Source organism: Muscardinus avellanarius (assembly GCF_963383645.1).
Source record: "Muscardinus avellanarius genome assembly, chromosome: 12".
Lineage (NCBI taxonomy): Eukaryota > Metazoa > Chordata > Mammalia > Rodentia > Gliridae > Muscardinus > Muscardinus avellanarius.
The window spans coordinates 96037380-96055464 of NC_137798.1; the positions used below are offsets into that span (position 1 = coordinate 96037380).

At 57.2% G+C, this 18085-nt stretch overlaps 1 protein-coding gene across 1 annotated transcript in view; it reads left to right on the forward strand.

Annotated features, from left to right (window-relative positions):
• The window catches only part of RIN3 (Ras and Rab interactor 3), a gene marked incomplete at its 5' end in the record, with an annotated part of 76429 nt that overhangs the window by 43791 nt on the left and 14553 nt on the right, over positions 1 to 18085 (forward strand). The window contains 3 exons of the mRNA XM_080707191.1: positions 655 to 727; positions 5780 to 5871; positions 14417 to 16000. Coding sequence (XP_080563317.1) covers positions 655 to 727; positions 5780 to 5871; positions 14417 to 16000 — 1749 coding nt within the window. The remainder of the gene's footprint in view (positions 1 to 654; positions 728 to 5779; positions 5872 to 14416; positions 16001 to 18085) is intronic.

The window sequence follows — 18085 nt, forward strand, 5'->3', positions numbered from 1 at the left end:
ATAGGCCCTTTCCCGGTGCCAGGCACCTGCTGCCACACCATGACACCTGCCCCTCCAGGGCAGGATCACAGACAGGCTTTGATGCCTCCCCCTAGTCAGAGCTGTATGATACCAGGGCTGCCCTCGCCCTTGGGGCACCTCTGCTGCCAAAGCGGGGCAGATTCTAACAGGCCATGGGGCTCTTGGGTGAAAGGCCAGTGGCCCCCCTCAGCTCTCCTGGACCACGGCCCCTCCTGGGGCAGAGCAGGGCACCATCCCTCCCGCCAGCCCCTCAGTCCTCAGAATGGCCAAGCTGTCAGACTGTCCCTTGGGATGGCCTTACTCAGTTACACACCGAATTCTGCTTTTACAATCTAGAATCTGCTGTGTTCTTTTGCCAAAAATGATGACTGTGTATTGGTTAACACCAGCTATGATAACAGGCAATCCTGTGAATTCTCAGTGGATTCGCACCTTTGAATTCCACCTCTCCCTCGCCTAACGTCCAGCTGGCAGCTGATATGTATGGGACCGGCCAGACTGGGCCCTGTAGGAGACACCAGGCCCCACCAAGAACGTGGCAGATCCCCACCACCCCCTCCAGCCCTCGAGGAGCCCCCTCCTTCCCCCCATCCCCGGAGGATACTCAAAAGGGCCTTTCTCATCTCTCCCCAGTGCTGTACCTGGAAGGCTCGGTCCTTGTGTTTGAGGACATCTTCAGACTGATGGCGTTCTACTGTGTCAGTAGGTGAGTAGGCGCGGCCTATGGGCCATGAGGACGTCTTTCCCGCCCTCGTTAGCAGGTGGGGTTGCAGCAGAGTCCTGTGGAGACACATGGGGCAGGAGGGCGGTCCTAGGAAGTCCGCAGCCTGGAGGATGCAGAGAGGTTACTCGACTTCGCTGTAGTAACCACAGGGCTGGTGTTAATTCTAATGCTTTATTGAAGCAACTGGCAAGAGCCCCCCCCCCAATCACCACCCTCTGTGCCCATCTCCCAACTCCTGGCGTTGCTAGTGTCCGGACGGCTTGGAGTCCTGCAAGCACCTGGTCCTGAAAGAAGGGCTGAGGACACAGGACGCACAGGAGGAAGCCTGTCGTCAGTAGGCAGCCGCTGGGTGGAGCGGGTGTCTGGTAAACGCCCTCGGTACTGCTCCATTCCGTCAGTATGGGTTTCAGGTCAACAAGAATGTAAAAATACATTTTGGTGCCATAAGACAGTGCTTTAAGCTACAGGACCTTGATGCGGGCTGGTTAGAAGTTGGGCAGGGTGTTCCCCATGGGGCTCCAGCCGCCTCCGGTGAAACCCACGCTCCACGCACCGAAGCCCTCCCTACCTCCCAGGACACCCAGCAGATGGGTGGCACAGCGGGGCTGCTGAGGATGGTTCACCCAGACATTGCCTCCTGTCCAGGCCTCGCTGGGCACTGGGCACTGGACTCAGAGTCATCTAGACCCCTCATCTTTCCACCCTGACCATGACACCCTGAGTGAGGTGCCCCCACTATTTCAAATTAACAGCAGGGTACCCCCAGCCTCAGCCTGACCCCACAGGCAGCTCTGGACCATGGAATGGACTTCGGGGTTGCTCTGCCTTACGGCCACAGAGCTGCACTTCTGTACCCCCAAGCCACGCTACCAGTTCCCATGGGTGCAACCTAGGACTACTCCCAGGCAATTGTGAGGCTCCAGAATGCCACGGTTGGCCCCTGAGGGTCACAGGAGACAGCTCTCAGCAGCAACCAGCAGGCAAGAGGCACGCAGACCTGGGTGGGACCAGGGCTGGGCGGGATGGCTGCAGGGACTCCCAAGCCTGCCCGGTTGACTGGGCATCTGTGTCCCATCAGGCTGTGGACTGGGCATGGCCCACAGAGTCCTTCTAACCCCTGCAACAACACTCCACAAGGCCAGTGCCCATGCCCCCCGGCTTGCCCTAGGATCTCTTTAAGGGGCTTAGCGGAGCAGCTGGCCCCACCTACGTGCTCCGGAAGCGACCAGGCATGCTCTTGCCATTATAGATGAAGACGCCGAGGCTGGGGCACGGCCAGCCTCTGGGCACAGGCACATTGTGTCTGCCTCCCAGGCGGCTGCGTCTGTGAATAGGACGTGCTGTTTCAGGCTGAAAGGCTCCCCTGAGGCCTCTCCCTCCATATATGGAGAGGTGAGGCCCTCCTTACTGAAGAGGGGAGGTGGGAAGGTAGCCGAGGAGGGCAGGGAAAGAACACAGGCCAAGGCCAGCCGGGCGTGGGAACGCCGTGGGCAGCCTCCCCTCCGGAGGGTTACGGAGGGTTACGGGGAGATAAGATGCTGGAGGCCCAAAGCCCTGTGCTGGGCGTCACGGGGTCTTCCTCCCGCAGGCGCCCTGGGCCACGTAGCTGTCCAGTCACACTGGCCTTGGCAGAGCGTCTCAGCTGCGGTGGTGATGGGACCGGAGGTAGGAGATTGCAAAGACAGCTGGCCCTCCGTGGAGGCGTTGGGGAGGCTGGGGATGCAGGGACCTCCGTCCAGGCCACAGCAGTATAAACACACCGGATTGTTTCTCCAGCGCTTCCTGGTACCAATCACGCTGCTGAGCCCCTGACCAGCATCACAAGATCCGGCCCTCCTGGGCGGAGCGGTCATTTGCCTCCAGACGTGGTGCGGGTGCAGGTGCCCGCGATGAGGCAGGAAGAGGGCAGCCCTTGGCCCGCCCTCCCAAGATCCTAAGACCCTCCTGAGGAGAAAGGGCAGGAGGAGGGGCGGCTCCCTGCTCACCTTCCCCTTCCAAGGACTCTCCTCTCGCTGCACCCGACAGCTGGTCACTCGGAAGTCCTGGTGGCCTTGGGGCAGTTGAAGAACACTAAAAGTTTGGGGGCTCTTGTGGGGCCAAGTCTTGAAATCTCCAGTCTTGATTCTAGAATAAAATTTAGCTTTTATATGTTCAGCTGGTGTCCAGAGAATTAGAGAACGGGTGGTGGTATAAGAAAACCCTTCTGAGAGGGTCATAAGAATCAGTGTAGCAGGCATGGTGGCGCACGCTTGTAAGCCCCGCGCTTGGGAGGCTGCGACGGGAGGATCGCACGGGTTCGAAGCCAGCCTCAGCTACTTAGTGAGGCTCTCAGCAACTTAGTGAGACCCTGTTTCCAAATAAAGTATAAATAGGTCTGGGAGTATAGCCCGGAGGTAGAAAAGCCCCTGGGTTCCACCCCTAGTAGAGCACCAAAAAAAAAACAAAAATCAGTGTAGTGGATCGTGCCCGGCTCTTTTTTTTTTTTTTAATGAAAAAGTAAGGAGAACATAGAATGTCTCAGTGTTGGAATAAGGCTTGTGCTGCTCAACTTGTAGCTCTGTGTGTACGTGTGTGTGTGTGTGTGTGTGTGTGTGTGTGTGTGTGTGTACACGCTGCCTTGTGATGTCAGATATTCTCTGAGCATCATCCTAGTCAAAAGTGAAACGCTCAGGCTAGACCCGGGGCCTCTGGAGAGCCAGCCCCCCCCCCCCCCGAGCGCGGGGGAAATGTTAGAGCATTTACTTTGAAAATCTCATTTAAATTTTTTCCATTTGGGGGAATGGTTTTTAATGGACTTGATAGTTTATAAAGAAATACACAAGTCAGGCGTGGTGGCGCACGCTCGTAATCCCCACGTTCGGGAGGCTGAGACCGGAGGATCGTGGTTCGCGGACAGCCTCAGCTACTTAGTGAGGCCCTCTGCAACTCAGTGAGACCCGGTTTCAAAATAAAGAATAAAAAATAGGGCTGGGGGTGTAGCTCGGAGATAGAAGGCCCCTGGGTTCCATCCCCAGACCTGAAAATAAAAAAAGAAAGGGAGAGAGAGAGAGAGAGAGAAAGAAACATACCGTTTTATTTTTAGCATACTGTGTGTGTGTGTGTGTGTGTGTGTGTAAATGCACAAAAGATGAAAGATGTCACCCTCCATTCACACGGAGCATTGACAAAGGTACTTTCTGAAGGGGGAGTGGCTCATGTTTTATTTTAAAATTTTTGGTATACCTAGCTGGGCGTGGTGGCGCACGCTTGTAATCCCCGCACTTGGGAGGCTGAGACAGGAGGATCGCACGGGTTCGAAGCCAGCCTCAGCTACTGAATGAGGCTCTCAGCAACTTACTGAGACCCTGTTTCCAAATAAAATATAAAATAGGTCTGAGAGTATAGCCCGGAGGTAGAAAAGCCCCTGGGTTCCACCCCCAGTACCACCAAAAAAAAATGTTTTGGTATACTTAACAGTGAATATGTTCTTTTCTAATTAAAACAAGAACAAGAAATTCTAGGGCTGGGGATATAGCTCAGTGGTAGAGCACATGATACTACAAAGAAAACCTGATACTACAAAGAAAACCAAAAACCTAATGTCTAAAAACTGGAGATGAGCCCGGCGTGGTGGCACACGCTTGTCATCCCAGCACTCGGGAGGGCCGAGACCGGAGGATCATGGTTCAAGGACAGCCTCAGCTACTTAGTGAGGCCCTCTGTAACTCGGTGAGACCTGGTTTCAAAATAAAGAATAAAAAATAGGGCAGGGCATGTAGCTCGGAGGTAGAATGCCCCTGGGTTACATCCCTAGAACCCCGCAAAAAAAAAAAAAAAAAAAAAAAAAAAACTGGAGATGAAGCCAGAAGTGGTGGCACACACTTGTAATCCCAGTACCTGGGAGGCTGAGATAGGAGGCTCGCAGGTTCGTGGCCAGCCTCAGCTACTTAGTGAGGGCCTCCGCAACTTAGTGAGACCCTGTTTCAAAATAAAGAATATAAAATAGGGCTGGGGGTGTAGCTCTGAGGTCGAATACCCCTGGGTTCCATCCCTAGTACCACAAAAAAAAAGGAAAGGGGAACTGAGCAGGACACATTCACCAGGGGCCGTGGGGTGGTGTTTGGGGGCAGTGGGAGGCCCTGAGTGGGCAGGCATGGGGGAGCCAGCTGGACAGGTGGGAGCGGACCAGAGCAGGGTGCCCGGGATGCTGCCCCGGGCACAGCTGCCATGGCAGCCATCTTGAGAAGAACTGAGTCAGGTGACAGATGTCAGAGGATTGTCCTGGCTTCAGGGTTGGGCCACAGGTGAGCCGAGCGAGACCACGCAGGGAACTGAGGCAGCCAGGATGGGGATGAATTTTGCCACACTTTGAAATCCAAGATCGAGGTAGAGGTGGCAGGCGGGGTCTGAGACGGGAGCGGAGCCCTGGGGTTGAGCCGAGGCCTCGCATGGGGCCCCGACGGCCCTGGTGCACAGGAGAATCACACAGCGGTGAAGCCAAAGGCCACACGGTGACCTCAACAAAGGGCTCTGAGTCTGTGCTCAGCCCCCGTCCTGCTCTTCCTTGACCAGAACCCACCCATGAAAGCACTTCCAGAGAGGAGCTGGGGGCCGTGCCGCGGGGAGCCTTGGGCAGGTGGTCTGCGGAGCCCCCACCAGCCACCTCCTAGGGGGACCACACTGCACCTCTCCGGGTCGCTTCCTGAGTTTGAGGCCTGGCAACTGCTCCTGTGCCTCCTGTGGTGTGGCTGCGCTCTGCAGGGTGTCGGGGACCTGAAACCCCGAGAAAAGCAGAGAGAAATGGCAACCTACCCCCACCTGCGGGCTCTCCTGCACCTCAGGGTCCTGGGGCTGGGGTGGGGCTTCTATCTGACTGGAAGTGCCCTTGGACTCAGCCCTGACCCTGGGCTCCAGGGAAGTTTCGGGTCCCCATGGAGAACCCAGAGGCGGGACACCAGGCTCTTCCTTCATGGGCTGCAGGTCTGGCCCTTAAAGCGGAGGGGTAGGCACAGGCCCCTCCCCAGGTATGACCCGTGGCCCCTTGTGTCTTCACAGAGATTTACTGCCCTTCACGCTGCGGCTGCCCCCCGCCGTCCTCGAGGCCACCAGCTTCGCAGACCTAGAGACCATCTCCAACCTGGGCCTTGGTAGGTTACCCCCACCCCCGCGGGCCAGGGGAGTGGGTGGTACTTGAGGAAATGCACCCTAAGGTTGCCGGTGCAGAGGGAGGCCCCTCAGGTGAGACCAGACTGGATCCTGAGCCCCACCCCAGCCCCACCCAGGCTGCCCTTTGAGCAGGGAGGGTCTCAGGTTTTAAGAAGGTGACCCAGGAGTCTCAGTATATGGCTAGAGAAGCCGGCCACGGCTCTGGGAGATGCTGGGCCAATACCCAGACTCTTCTGAGCGGCGGCCAGATGGTCACCCGGCAGCCACCCGAGCCCCACCCTCATCAGAAAGAAAAGCAGCGTGGACAAGATCATAAACCGAGTGTGGCCCTCGCCCCCTTAGCCTGCCCCTTACCAACCCCCTGATCTCCAGCACACCCACCTCTCAGCCCTTGGAGCTTTGGGGGGACAAGATGGCATCGGGAACAGGAGAAGGAGGCGGAGCAGGAGCGCTTCTGCGTAATCCGGAGCGAAGCCCGGGTTCTCGGACTGTTCCTTCTGCACCAGTGCTCTCCAGGACAGACTCAGCCGACGCTGGCCACAGAGCAGGGCCTCGCGGAGCTGACCCTGGGGAGCCTGCTCGCCAAGCTGGTAGCTGCAGGGGGTGCTGGGCCAGTCGCCTCTGCCAGCATGTTGGGAGCAGAGAATTCCCTACAGGTGGCCGGAGAGCATGCTTTAGACAGCTGCTCCTCGGCCTCTGCAGGCGGCAATGCCCAGGCAGAGACCAGAGCCTCCTGACCTGGGCCCAGGTCACGTTGGTGACCAAAGCAGAGGCTCCCGAAGTCCTTACGAGCTCAGCCTGGCATGGGACGACCCCGGCCTGCAGTTGAGCACGCGGCCCGCGCGGGGATCCTGTTCATTATTGTTGATTGACTGCAAGAAGCAACCGCGGAGATGGCAGAACCAGGTTTAGAGGAAGTCGGGGGCAGGCCTGGGGTCACACAAGACACCCCTGGTTCCCAGGCTGCTATCCCCCAACCATGAGGCCTCCGGACACCAATGGGAGAGAAGCCGGGCGCAACCCATGCTCAGGGGCCAGGAAGTGGAAGGTTCGGGCCCTGGGGGTGAATATTTAGTGAGCGTCTTCTGTGTCTTCAGCTATGTCCTAGCTTCAGGCAACCCTATGGAGTAAGGACTGTGATTATAGGCCACATTTTGGCATATGGCAGGGGAAACTGAGGCACGAGGGGTCAAATAGCACATCCGCCGTCACAGCACACAGCAGGGCTGGGATTTGAACCCGGGCAGTTGAGCTCTAGTACCTACCTTCATCTCTGGCTTCCCCCAAGCCTTTATCCAGACTCCACTAGGCTGATCCGCCCAGAAGTCACGGCTGATCCTGTAATGAACGCTGAGCTCACGCCTCGATGTTTTAGTCTCCAGACTATTACTGTCCCGGGAACTAGCATGTGAGACGGATGGTTCGCACGGTCCAAATGACCTTCCCTAAGGCCCAGTGACATGGTTGATGCTTTCTGAACACTGCACAGCTCTGATCTTGTGTATTTTAAAGACAGAAGAGACAGGAAACAATTTTGTGTGTGTGTGTGTATTGCCAAGGGTCTCCCTAAGTTGCCCAGGCTGGTCTCGAACCTGTGACCGTCCTGTTTCAGGCTCCCAAGTACGGGATTACTGAGGCTCAGGGAAAATGCAGGGCTTCAGTCAGGGCCAATTTCCTGTACCCCAGGCTCTGCACGGGGCTCAGGCCAGCGTCCTTGGCACCAACGGCCCAGGGCTCCTACAGGAGCCTGTGAGAACTTGATTGTCCCTAAGACCAGGACCACACTGAGTGTGGGACAAGCTGCTCCTCCCGGGAGAACCACGTTCCCGCCTGGAACAAAGGAGGCGCCCCAGGCCAGTGTGCATGTGGAGAAGGGAGGCCAGGGTGGGAGGCCAAGGGCAGTTCACATCTGAGAACGCCATTGACATGAAGCCCGATCGTGTTGCAGCTTAGGAACCCCAGGGCTCAGTTCAGGCTGCTGTCCCTAAATCCTGAAGGACACGGAGCCAAGTCACCAGATTTGTTTTTCCCAAGGAAAGGCCGACTTTCTAGTCTGTCCCTTGAAGAGACGGGGACCCAGAGCCATCGGAGCACACGCTGTCAAATGTGGCCCGGGCAGGCTTGGGCCTCGCCCGCTCTCACAGGCAGCAGCATAATAAATATGCAGGTAAATATGTGCGGTGCCTGCCAAGGGCTGGGCGTCTCAGGCAGGGCGCCCAGCACGTCACAAGTTATTCTAGGCCAGGGCCTCTCCTGGCAGAGAACCGACCACTCAAACTAGCGTGGTAAAAAGAGAGCATCTCCAGGAAGTCGAGGTGGAGAGTGGTCTGGGCTTGGAGGCCAACGGCCCTGTTTTTTTTGTTTTGTTTTTTTTTTTTTTTTTTGGTGGTACTGGGGTTCCTGGAAGCCCTTCTACCTCCGGGCTACACTCCCAGACCTATTTTATATTTTTGAAACAGGGTCTCTTACGCCAGCGCAGCTGGCTTCGAACCTGCGCGATCCTCCTGTCTTCGCCTCCCAAGCGCGGGGATTACAAGCGTGCGCCACCACGCCCAGCTAACGGCCCTGTTTTGATGACACCGCCCTTCACTCTCTGCACCCTGCCCCGCTCCAACCCCACCTGGCCCTGTCCTTGGTGGCAGTTCTCCAGGCAGGACTAGGGTGGCCTCCGGCCCGCTCCCCTCGGCATTTTAGGGAGACCCAAAGGGACAGCAGGAGGCCAGTTCGTTGACACAGGACAAGCTCTGTACATTTTATTTCATTTATTCAAACCAGACCCGTTTTACTGACAAGGCAGAAGAAACAGCTGGGTGTGAGGGCGCACACCTGTAGTCCTGGTGCTTGGGAGGCTGAGACAGGAGGCAGGTTCGAGGCCAGCCTTGGCAGCTTAGCAAAACCCTGTCTCAAAATGAGAGACAAAATAAGGCTGGAGTGTAGCTCAGAGGTAGAATGCCCCTGGGATCAATTGCCAGGAAACCCCAAGCAAGCAGGAAGGGAGGAAGGAAGGAAAAGAAAGAAAATCAAGCACGCACTGGCGTGTGATACAACACAGACGAACCTTGAAGATGTTCTGCTCAGAGGAAGGGGCCAGACACTAAAGGTGCATGCTCTCTGATGCCATGTGTGTGACACGCTCAGAAATGGCGACTTCATGGGGCAGAGAGCAGGTGGATGGTAGCTGGGAGGGGAGGGATTGCTGATGCATCTGGATTTATTTGGGGAGTGATTAAAATGCCCTAAAATTGGTCATGATGACAGTTTCACAGCTCTGTGAAGACACTAAAAACCACTGGGGTGGTTTTTAAAGGGCAAATTACATGAACAGTATTTCAGTAAAGCTATTACAGAGAGAGAGAGAGAGAGAGAGAGAGAGAGAGAGAGAGAGAGAGAGAGAGAGAGAAGGGAAGGGAAGGGAAGGGAAGGGAAGGGAAGGGAAGGGAAGGGAAGGGAAGGGAAGGGAAGAGAAGAGAAGAGAAGAGAAGAGAAGAGAAGAGAAGAGAAGAGAAGAGAAGAGAAAAGAGAGAAGGAGCCCGCGATCCACTTAAGGCCTTTCCACACTAAGACATGACAAAAGCTGGGCCTTTTGCACTGGAGCCGAGCTGGACTGCGCCGTGCCACACCCTGCCGTCTGATCCTGCGCCTTGTTCTCTGCTTCAGGTTCCTCAACTCTCTTCCCTTGCAGATCTCCAGTAGAAAACAGCATGGCCACCTGCTAAGGAAGGGCCTGGATTTGCTGTTGGGAGAGGGTGAGCAGAGCCCTGCCCTTTGCATCAGACCCTGTGTACGCTGCATTTTTTATTATATATATAATTTTATATATATATTATATATATATAATTTTTTTTGCGGGTCTGGGGGTGGAACCCAGGGGCATTGACCTCTGAGCTACACCCCCTGCCCAATTTTTTATTCTTTATTTTGAAGCAGGGTCTCACTGAGTTGCAGAGGGCCTCCTCAATAATGTCTGTTCGTTCGCCTGGCTTATATTGTTTCTTATAAAAGTCCGGTATGAACTGGGCGTGGTGGCACACACTTGCAATCCCAGCATTCCGGAGGCTGAGACAGGAGGATCACAGTTTGAGGACAGCCTCAGCTACTTAGTGAGGCCCTTTGCAATGCAGTGAGACCCTGTTTCAAAATAAAGAATAAAAAATACAGCTGGAGGTGTAGCTCAGAGGTAGAATGCCCTTGGGTCCCATTCCTAGTACTGCAAAAAAAAAAAAAAAAAAAAAAAAATCCAGTACGTTGGGCTTCTTTGAATTTAACTGACAAGACCAAAAGAAAATGAGGATAAAAATTCATAATTGCGTAATTCCTCAAAGGCCACAGAAAATACAGTTTTGTATTTTGCTTTTTAAATTTTATATTGTTTGGACATACTTGTTCAAACCAGTTTTTTGTTCTTTGTGCTGTTTTCCTAGCACCCGCGAAATATTTAGTTCCTGGGGTCTACCTGATGATCTTGCGATCTTAGTAGGTTTTGAGGCATATGTGTTTCTTAGCCTTAGTCGTAGCAATTTTTTTCCCCTTTGGCACTCTTCTCCACCCCCGCCCCTTTCTCTCTCTCATGCGTGGGATAAGCTTTGTGGTTTAGCCAAGGATGGTGTCACTGAAACGAAGCTGTTTGCTTCCAGGCTCAGCACCACCACGTGGTAGCTCAGAATGTGCGTTCCTGAGCTGACATAAGGAAGTCCAAGTTTAAAGCTTGAAAAGCTAACGTGCAACAGCGCAGGCTATATAAGGTCTAATAGTGGACCTCAAGCACTTCAGGCTTGGCAGGGCCATGGAGCTAGCAGGGAAAACTTAGCACTAAATCTCTGCAGTGGATTCTAAGTCCAAACAGAACTTAGAGATGAAGGTGTTATTTGCAGTGGTCCCCAAATATGTTTGCAGTGTATATATGTTTGATGTTTTAAAATATGCTTAGGAAATGTTTTATGCTCCATAGCTCTTCCAAGTTTGTGTGTAACTTACTCTTTCCTTTATATCATGCAGTGAGAACTTTCCTAGTTACTAAAGATTCACTGAACGCCGGGCGTGGTGGCACACACTTGTAATCCCAGTACTTGGAGGCTGAGACAGGAGGATCGTGGGTTCGCGGCCTGCCTCAGCTACTTAGTGAGGCCCTTCACGACTTAGTGAGACCCTGTTTCAAAATAATCAATAAATAGGGCTGAGGATGTAACTTGAAGGCAGAATGCCCTTGGGTTCAATCCCCAGTACCACCACCAACAACAACAAAAATTCATTAAAAACTTGATTTTGAATGACCATCCATAGCCCATTTTAGGGCAGCTGCAAGAAGAAAAGATATGCATTCCCTAAACTCGCTGGCCTTCCACCCTATTTCCGTGGCGTTTGGAGCACATTACTGCATATATTCATCCCCTTTCAGTTCCCTTGTTGAGGGATCCCCAGAGGTGAAACCTTAGTTAGCCTTGCAGACTCAGCCCAGCACCTAACATAGGCCAGGAACCTTGAGGACCGCGGAAGTGGACTTCCTAGGAGGTGACCCTGATGAGGCTCAGAAGGCCGCAGGGCCAGCGCAATAGCTGCCTTGGTGGGAGGGCAGAGCAGAGGCAGCAAAGGGCCGGACGGTTCTGAGTCCAGCCTTGGCGCGGTGCCAGTAGTTGCTGGCACCCACGGCTTTGCCAACCGCCAGGATTGCATGTCACGATGTTCCGCTTCCCTGGCCTTGGCATTTTGCAGATTACAGAGAAAGTTACCTACTTCCCTTTTTAATATTTTTTTCCTTGAGCCTAAAGTCCTGCACTGCAACCAGGTCCCCTAACATGGCCCCAGAAGCCATGCTGCAGCCCCTCAGCCTGCAGCCTCGGCTTCCCCCGAACTGGAGCAGCATCCCCTCGGAGGTCAGGGTCCTGCCAGGGTAGCCACCGGGCCTTTCTTGGGGTTGGGGAAGCAGCGTCTCCATGCACCCCAGTGTAGTGTGGAGAGAATGTGCTCTTTTGTGCTGCGAGGAGGGACCCCCCCACGCTGCAGCCCGGGGCAGACGCTCCAGCTGAGAGTCCGGCTCACTATGTAGGTGAGATCTGTGCATCATGAAGCATCCATGTGACCTGAGTGTTGAAGGGGGACTGAGAGCTGACAGTCGGGCTCACTATGGATCTCCTGTGCCCTGGGGTCCCCCTCCTGCACTGTCCCCTCTCCTCATCCTCCCAAGTCACAGGCTGTCCCCACCTCGCCACCAAAGCTCACCCCACCTGTGTTCCATCACCAGAACAGCGCCTCCGCTCTGGCTGGGCTAACCCGTCAGCATGTGCTGGGGCCGGGGCCGGCCCCGCTCTGCTCCGCGGGCTGTCCTGGAGACGGCAGAGATGCAGGTGAGGGGGCGTGGCGTGGGTGCTCAGCACTAGCGTTCCCGTGGTACGCTCAGAGTTGGCAGAGCTGGGGAGATGCAGAGGGGTGCAGGTGAGAGTCTTGAAGGGTGGCTGAGAGCTGGCCAGGAGGAGAGGGCGGGAAAGGAATTTCAAGCGGCATTAGCCTAGAGCTGCAGGTGGACCACAGGGCCTAACAAGGAAAAGGGGAGCTCAGATGGAGTGGGTGAAGACTCAGCGGATGACTCCAGAAAATAAAGATTCGAGCTCCCAGACCTTGAATGGTCTGGGCAGGCAGTAACGAGAATGTCCAGTCACCTGCAGGAAGTCCTAGCCACCACTGACCGCCCCCCTTCACTTGCACCCAAAGGAAGGTCCTGTGCGGCCGCCGCCCGGTTCATCTTTGAGTCAGACCAGCTACAGCTGCTGCTGCTCCCGGCTAGGGAAGCTCCCAAGGAAACAGCTCTGTTGGGCTCGTGAGGACACACCCGGCACTTCCAGTACACGCTCCTCGAGGCCAGACACTTGTGTGCCCCGCGCAGGGTGCCCCGAGAGTGAGCGGGTTCTGAGGGGTCAGTAGCTGCCCGGGAGAGCAAAGCCAAGGCCCCGGGCAGCCACGCAGAGCAGCCTGTGGGGCGCGGGAGGGCCGCTGCACACACCATATCCTACGGCTGTGAGGTGCACAAGAGTTGAGTACTGAAGAGGGGCATATGAAGGGGGTTTATCTGTTAGTGTGCTGACAGCCGGCCCAGGACAGGGGCGAGTGGTGAGCCGCACGGCCCCCATGGGGAGTGCACATGGCTGGGTGGCTCCCAGATCACTGTTGGTCCTGGGAGCGCACCTGCTCACCTCTTGGGTTTGCGAGCCCCCGGCCAACCGGGTGGCAACGCCCACATCCCCGAGAGTGCCCAACACCCAGAGAGGCGCACGCTCAGCTGCTCCCGCCATCCCGGGACATCGCTCTTCTTTCAATGTCAAGAGTCCTTCGTGTTCTCACCTTACCACATCCCCAGTTCTGGGGCACAAGCCGCCCGCCCCAACACTGGGGAGTGACCGGGATGGGAAGTGTGGCAAGTTCCTGTGAAGAAAGGCCCCAGAGTCACAGCCGCCCAACTCGGAGGCTTGAGCTGGGCTGGCCTGACTCCATCCTTCGGATGGCTTTGATCTGGAGTCTCTTGTGTCATCTGTAAGGAGGGGGTGAGGCCCTGAGATCAGCAGGGTAGTTAAGCCCAAGGCTCACAGGCGTCCCAGGGAGGAATCTGACTGTGTTCCTGTAGGGCCTTCAGTGTGGTTTTGCAAGGTCTTCCTACTAAGGAATCCCGCCCAGCAGCTAGGGACCTGGGACCAGCAAGAGGCCAGCCCGCCTCCGCCTCGCTGACCCCTCTCCACTTCCCATGCTCGCAGGTAGACAGGCCCTGCGCTCCGTCCTCTCCTGGGGGTGGGGGGTGGGGTCTGCCTGCGTGGGCCCAGAGAAGCTTGCAGGCCAACAGAAAGTTCTTGAGACAGGTCCCTGTCCTTTTTGGAGGGCCCCGAGCATCCGCCTGTGATGGGTGAGATGTGGTACTTAGAAGTCACTAACTCCCGAGCCAGGCCTGCCTTGATGCCCCAGGCCTAGCACGGCGCCCGGTTAACGTGGACACCCACCAGAGCTGGTTCCGTTTGCAGCAGACAGGTGCTCCCCGAGCGACAGAGCGACAGCAGGTCTGATCCCACCAGCCATGGCCCGTAGCGTCATTCCTCCTGCCCGTAATGAGCAGAGCGGCCCCAACAGGCCAAAGTCCCTTCCCTGGCACTCTTCTATCCCTCTTCCTCCCCTGTACGTGGGTGCTGTTGGGACCCCACTTCAGAGGTGACTAGTCGGACCTTGGAAAGTCAAACAACCTGCCCCAGAGCAGAGCACCCAGCGGGACCCCCACCCCAGGAGTCATCAGTGCCCCCCACGGTGGGCTGTCACAGCAGGGGAAGGAAGTGGAGCTGGGCCCCTCCCAGGGCCCTCCCAGCCCTGCCCAGAGCGGCTGCTGAGGAGGCCAGGGCTCCCCGGGAGGCAGGAAGTGGTGGGGAGGTTTAAGAGTCCAAGGAGGCAAAACAACCCACCCCAGAGCTGCCAAAGCTTTGAGGGCTCGCCCCGCCCCGCCCTCGAATGCCACCTCCCCAGCGACTTACTGCCTCTCCTCTCCTCTCTCTTCCACAGGCTTCTGGGAGTCCTCACTGAACACCCCACGAGGAGGTGGGAGCCCAGCCAAGCCCCCGAAGGATCCAGCCAAGCCCCCAAAGGACCCGGAGCCCGTGGCCTCCGCCGCCCCCAGCCTCAAGTCGACAGCTCATCACGCAAACTGTTCCTGCGACATCGAGCTGTCCGTAGGAAACGACCGCCTGTGGTTTGTGAACCCTATTTTCATCGAGGACTGCGGCAGCGGTGTGCTGCCCGCCACCCCGCCGCCTCCGGACAGCCCCGTGCGCCCCTTGCCTGCCGCCTCTGAAGCCATCTCACCCACTTCCAAGTGTACCCCACGGCGCAGGCCACCACCACCGCCGCCGCCCACTGCCCTGCACCCCTCAGGCCCCACCAGGCCTCCTGCGCTTCCTGCCGCTCCCTGTCCCCCAGCATCTGCCCCCCAACTCGCACCCCATGCCCCAGGCCCCCCAGACCAGCCAAGCCAGCCACCCATGACAGCCTGTGAGAGACTTCTGCACCCAGCCTCGGGCCTGGGCCCCCTCAGGGAGGAGGAGATGAAGCCAGGGACTGGGGCAGCCTGCAAGAAGCCCCTGCACCCCACCGCAGGCCTGAGCCCCCTCAGGGAGGAGGAGGTGAAACCGGGGACAGCCCCCAGCCCCTTGCAGTCGGCTCCCCCGCTGCCCGCCAAGAAGAGCCTTCCTTCTGCTCCCCCCAGGAGGCGTCTCTCTGAGAGGATGTCCCTGGAAGGCCAGAGTGCGGAGATGGTGGCAGAGAGGGACCAACCAGGCCTATCCAGGACAGCCACGCTCAGCCTGCCTCCCCAAGGGACCTTGGGCAGCCCCAGGGACAGGCCTCAAAGGACCACAGAGCAAGGCCAGGAGGCTGAGGCCAAAGGCAGCGAGCCGGGCATCCAGCCAGGGCCTCCCACGAAGACCAGGCAACCCCCAGTCCCACCCCCCAGGAAGAAACGGATCTCCCGGCAGCTGGCCTCAGCCCTCCCACATCCCCCGGAGAGCGCAGAGTACCCCACGCAGGAGGCAGCCCCTGAGAAACCCGTGCCCAGTCCTCCCAAGGAAGGCCAGAGCCCTGGCACCCAGGCCGGGACTCTGCGCCCCCATGCCCCAGCCAGCGCCGGTCCCCAGAGCTGCCCGGAGTTCAAGGGCTCCCAGGCCTCCCTCGTGGACAGCCTCGGCGTGTTTACCTCAGCCACTGACCAGGACTCCTACTCGACCAGCAGCGCGGAGGAGGAGCTGGAGTTCAGCAGCCCCGGCGTGAAGAAGAAGCCCTCCATGATCCTGGACAAGGCGCGGCACCGGCTGAGCCTCGCAAGCCTCAGCAGTGTCTTCCACGCCTTCCTCTCCAGCGACCGCAAGCTGTACAAGAAGGTGGTGGAGCTGGCCCAGGACAAGGGCTCGTACTTCGGCAGCCTGGTGCAGGACTACAAGGTGTACAGCCTAGAGATGATGGCGCGCCAGGCCTCCAGCACCGAGATGCTGCAGGAAATCCGCACCATGATGACCCAGCTCAAGAGCTACCTGCTGCAGAGCGCCGAGCTCCAGGCCCTGGTGGACCCCGGCCTGCGCCCGGAGGAGGAGCTCGGTCAGTGCCAGGCAGGGCCGGGCCGCGGGAGGGCGGGGGAGCCGGGCCTGACTCCAGAGCCCCTCGGGACACACCTGGTGCCTTCCCTGGGCATGCGCCCGTCTCCAGCTGCTGCAACAGCTGGCTCCTAAAGGTGCGTGGCCACCCGTTCACTAGGGCATTGACCTCAGCCATGTAAGGTCCCAGCTACTTACCCCAGTGCCACCGTCCCAGCCCACAGCCACTGCCGTGCAGGGCTCCCCCCCACCCCCAGGCTCTTTCCCCCAGGGCTCCTTCCCCCAGGCGGGACCCTGTGTGCGCCATTGTGTTCCAGGCACCCTGTGGGATCAGGCTGCAGCCAGACCTCACCTCCCCCACCTCTCCTTGCTGCACCCCACGCTCCTTGCTCCATTGCTTCTGTCCCCCAGTGAACTACAAGTGTCCGAATGCCTCTTGCTCTCTTTCCAGGCCGCTCACTGCTGCGCAGGCCCCTCCTCAGGTCGCCCGGCCTTCCCACCCACCTGCCTCTAACCCAGAGTCTACCGGCCTTTGTGCTTGATTGTGATCCCCAGTGAGAAATATGTTTTTATCACAATCAACTGCACATCTATATATTTAAAATATCCAAAGCCAGGCGTGGTGGCACAAGCTTGTGATCCCAGCATTTGGGAGGCTGAGACAGGAGGATCATGGTTCGCAGACAGCCTTTGCTGCTTAGTGAGGCTCTTTGCAACTCAATGAGACCCTTTTTGAAATTAAAGTATTAAAAAAAAAAAAAAGCCGGGCGTGGTGGCGCACGCTTGTAATCCCTGCGCTTGGGAGGCTGAGACAGGAGGATCACGCAGGTTCGAAGCCAGCCTCAGCTACTTAGTGAGGCTCTCAGCAACTTAAGTGAGACCCTGTTTCCAAATAAAATATAAAATGGGTCTGGGAGTATAGCCTGGAGGTAGAAAGCCTCTGGGTTCCACCTCCAGTACCACCAAAAAAAAAAGTATTTAAAAAAAAAAATAGGAGCCGGGCGTGGTGGTGCACGCTTGTAATCCCAGCATTTGGGAGGCTGAGACCTGAGTATCACGGTTCACCGACAGCCTTAGCTACTTAGTGAGGCCCTCTGCAACTCAGTGAGACCCGGTTTCAAAATAAAGAATAAAAAATAGGGCAGGGCATGTAGCTTGGAGGTCGAATGCCCCTGGGTTCCATCCCCAGACCCACAAAAAAAAAAAAAAAAAATAGGGCTGAGGGTGTAGCTCATAGGTAGAATGCCCCTGGGTTCCATCCCGAGTACTGCAAAAATTAAAAAATAAAGTATCCAGTCATATCACGCTGCTGGGCCCAAAGCTACCGTAAGAACAGAGCTCCTGATGAACTGGTTGGTAATGGTCACACCCCCAATCCCTGTAAGTGCCACTTCCTCTGGGGCCCCAGCCCTCTCCTCCACTTCCAGGAATCGAAGGGTCAGTGCTGGGCACAAGAAGGGACATTTGGGACTCTGCAGCGTAGGTGATGCGTTGTGTTTCTGGTAACAGGTGACCTCAGAGACACAAACGGTGTCCCGGGTGCTGTTGCAAAGAGCATCGTGGGCCGAGCCCACAGTTCTGGGGAGAAGCGGGGGCTGAGGATAGAGGTGTGGGAGCTGTGGGCACAAAAAGCCTTGGGACGGGTGAGATCATCCCGGATGTGACGTGAGGACGGAGCCCCCGGCAGGGTGCAGAGGTTCCTGCTGCACAGGAAGCCACAGCAGCCCTGCCTCCCAGAATAGGGAGGCCAGGCCTTGGAGCTGGGACCCAGGAGGGGCTGGAAGGGAACAAGCTGTGGGGCTGGTGGAGGAGTCGCCCTGCTAGGGAGAGACTGTGGACATTGGTGGAAGGGTGGGGGCGAGGCAGGAGGCTCATGGGGCCCCTCCTGCAAATCTGGGAAAGGCAGGCTGAGAATTTGGCCTAGAGGTGCCAGGCAGGTGAGTCCCCAGGAGAGGATGCGGCGGGGAGGTGAGGCAGGCCAAAGGGCTGAGGGCCGCTGGGCCCTGGTCAGAAGGGCAGGCACGGCACCATCCCCAGGGAGGGCCAGCCCGCAGCAGGTGGCTCGCCAGGGCTGTCTGTGAAGGTATCA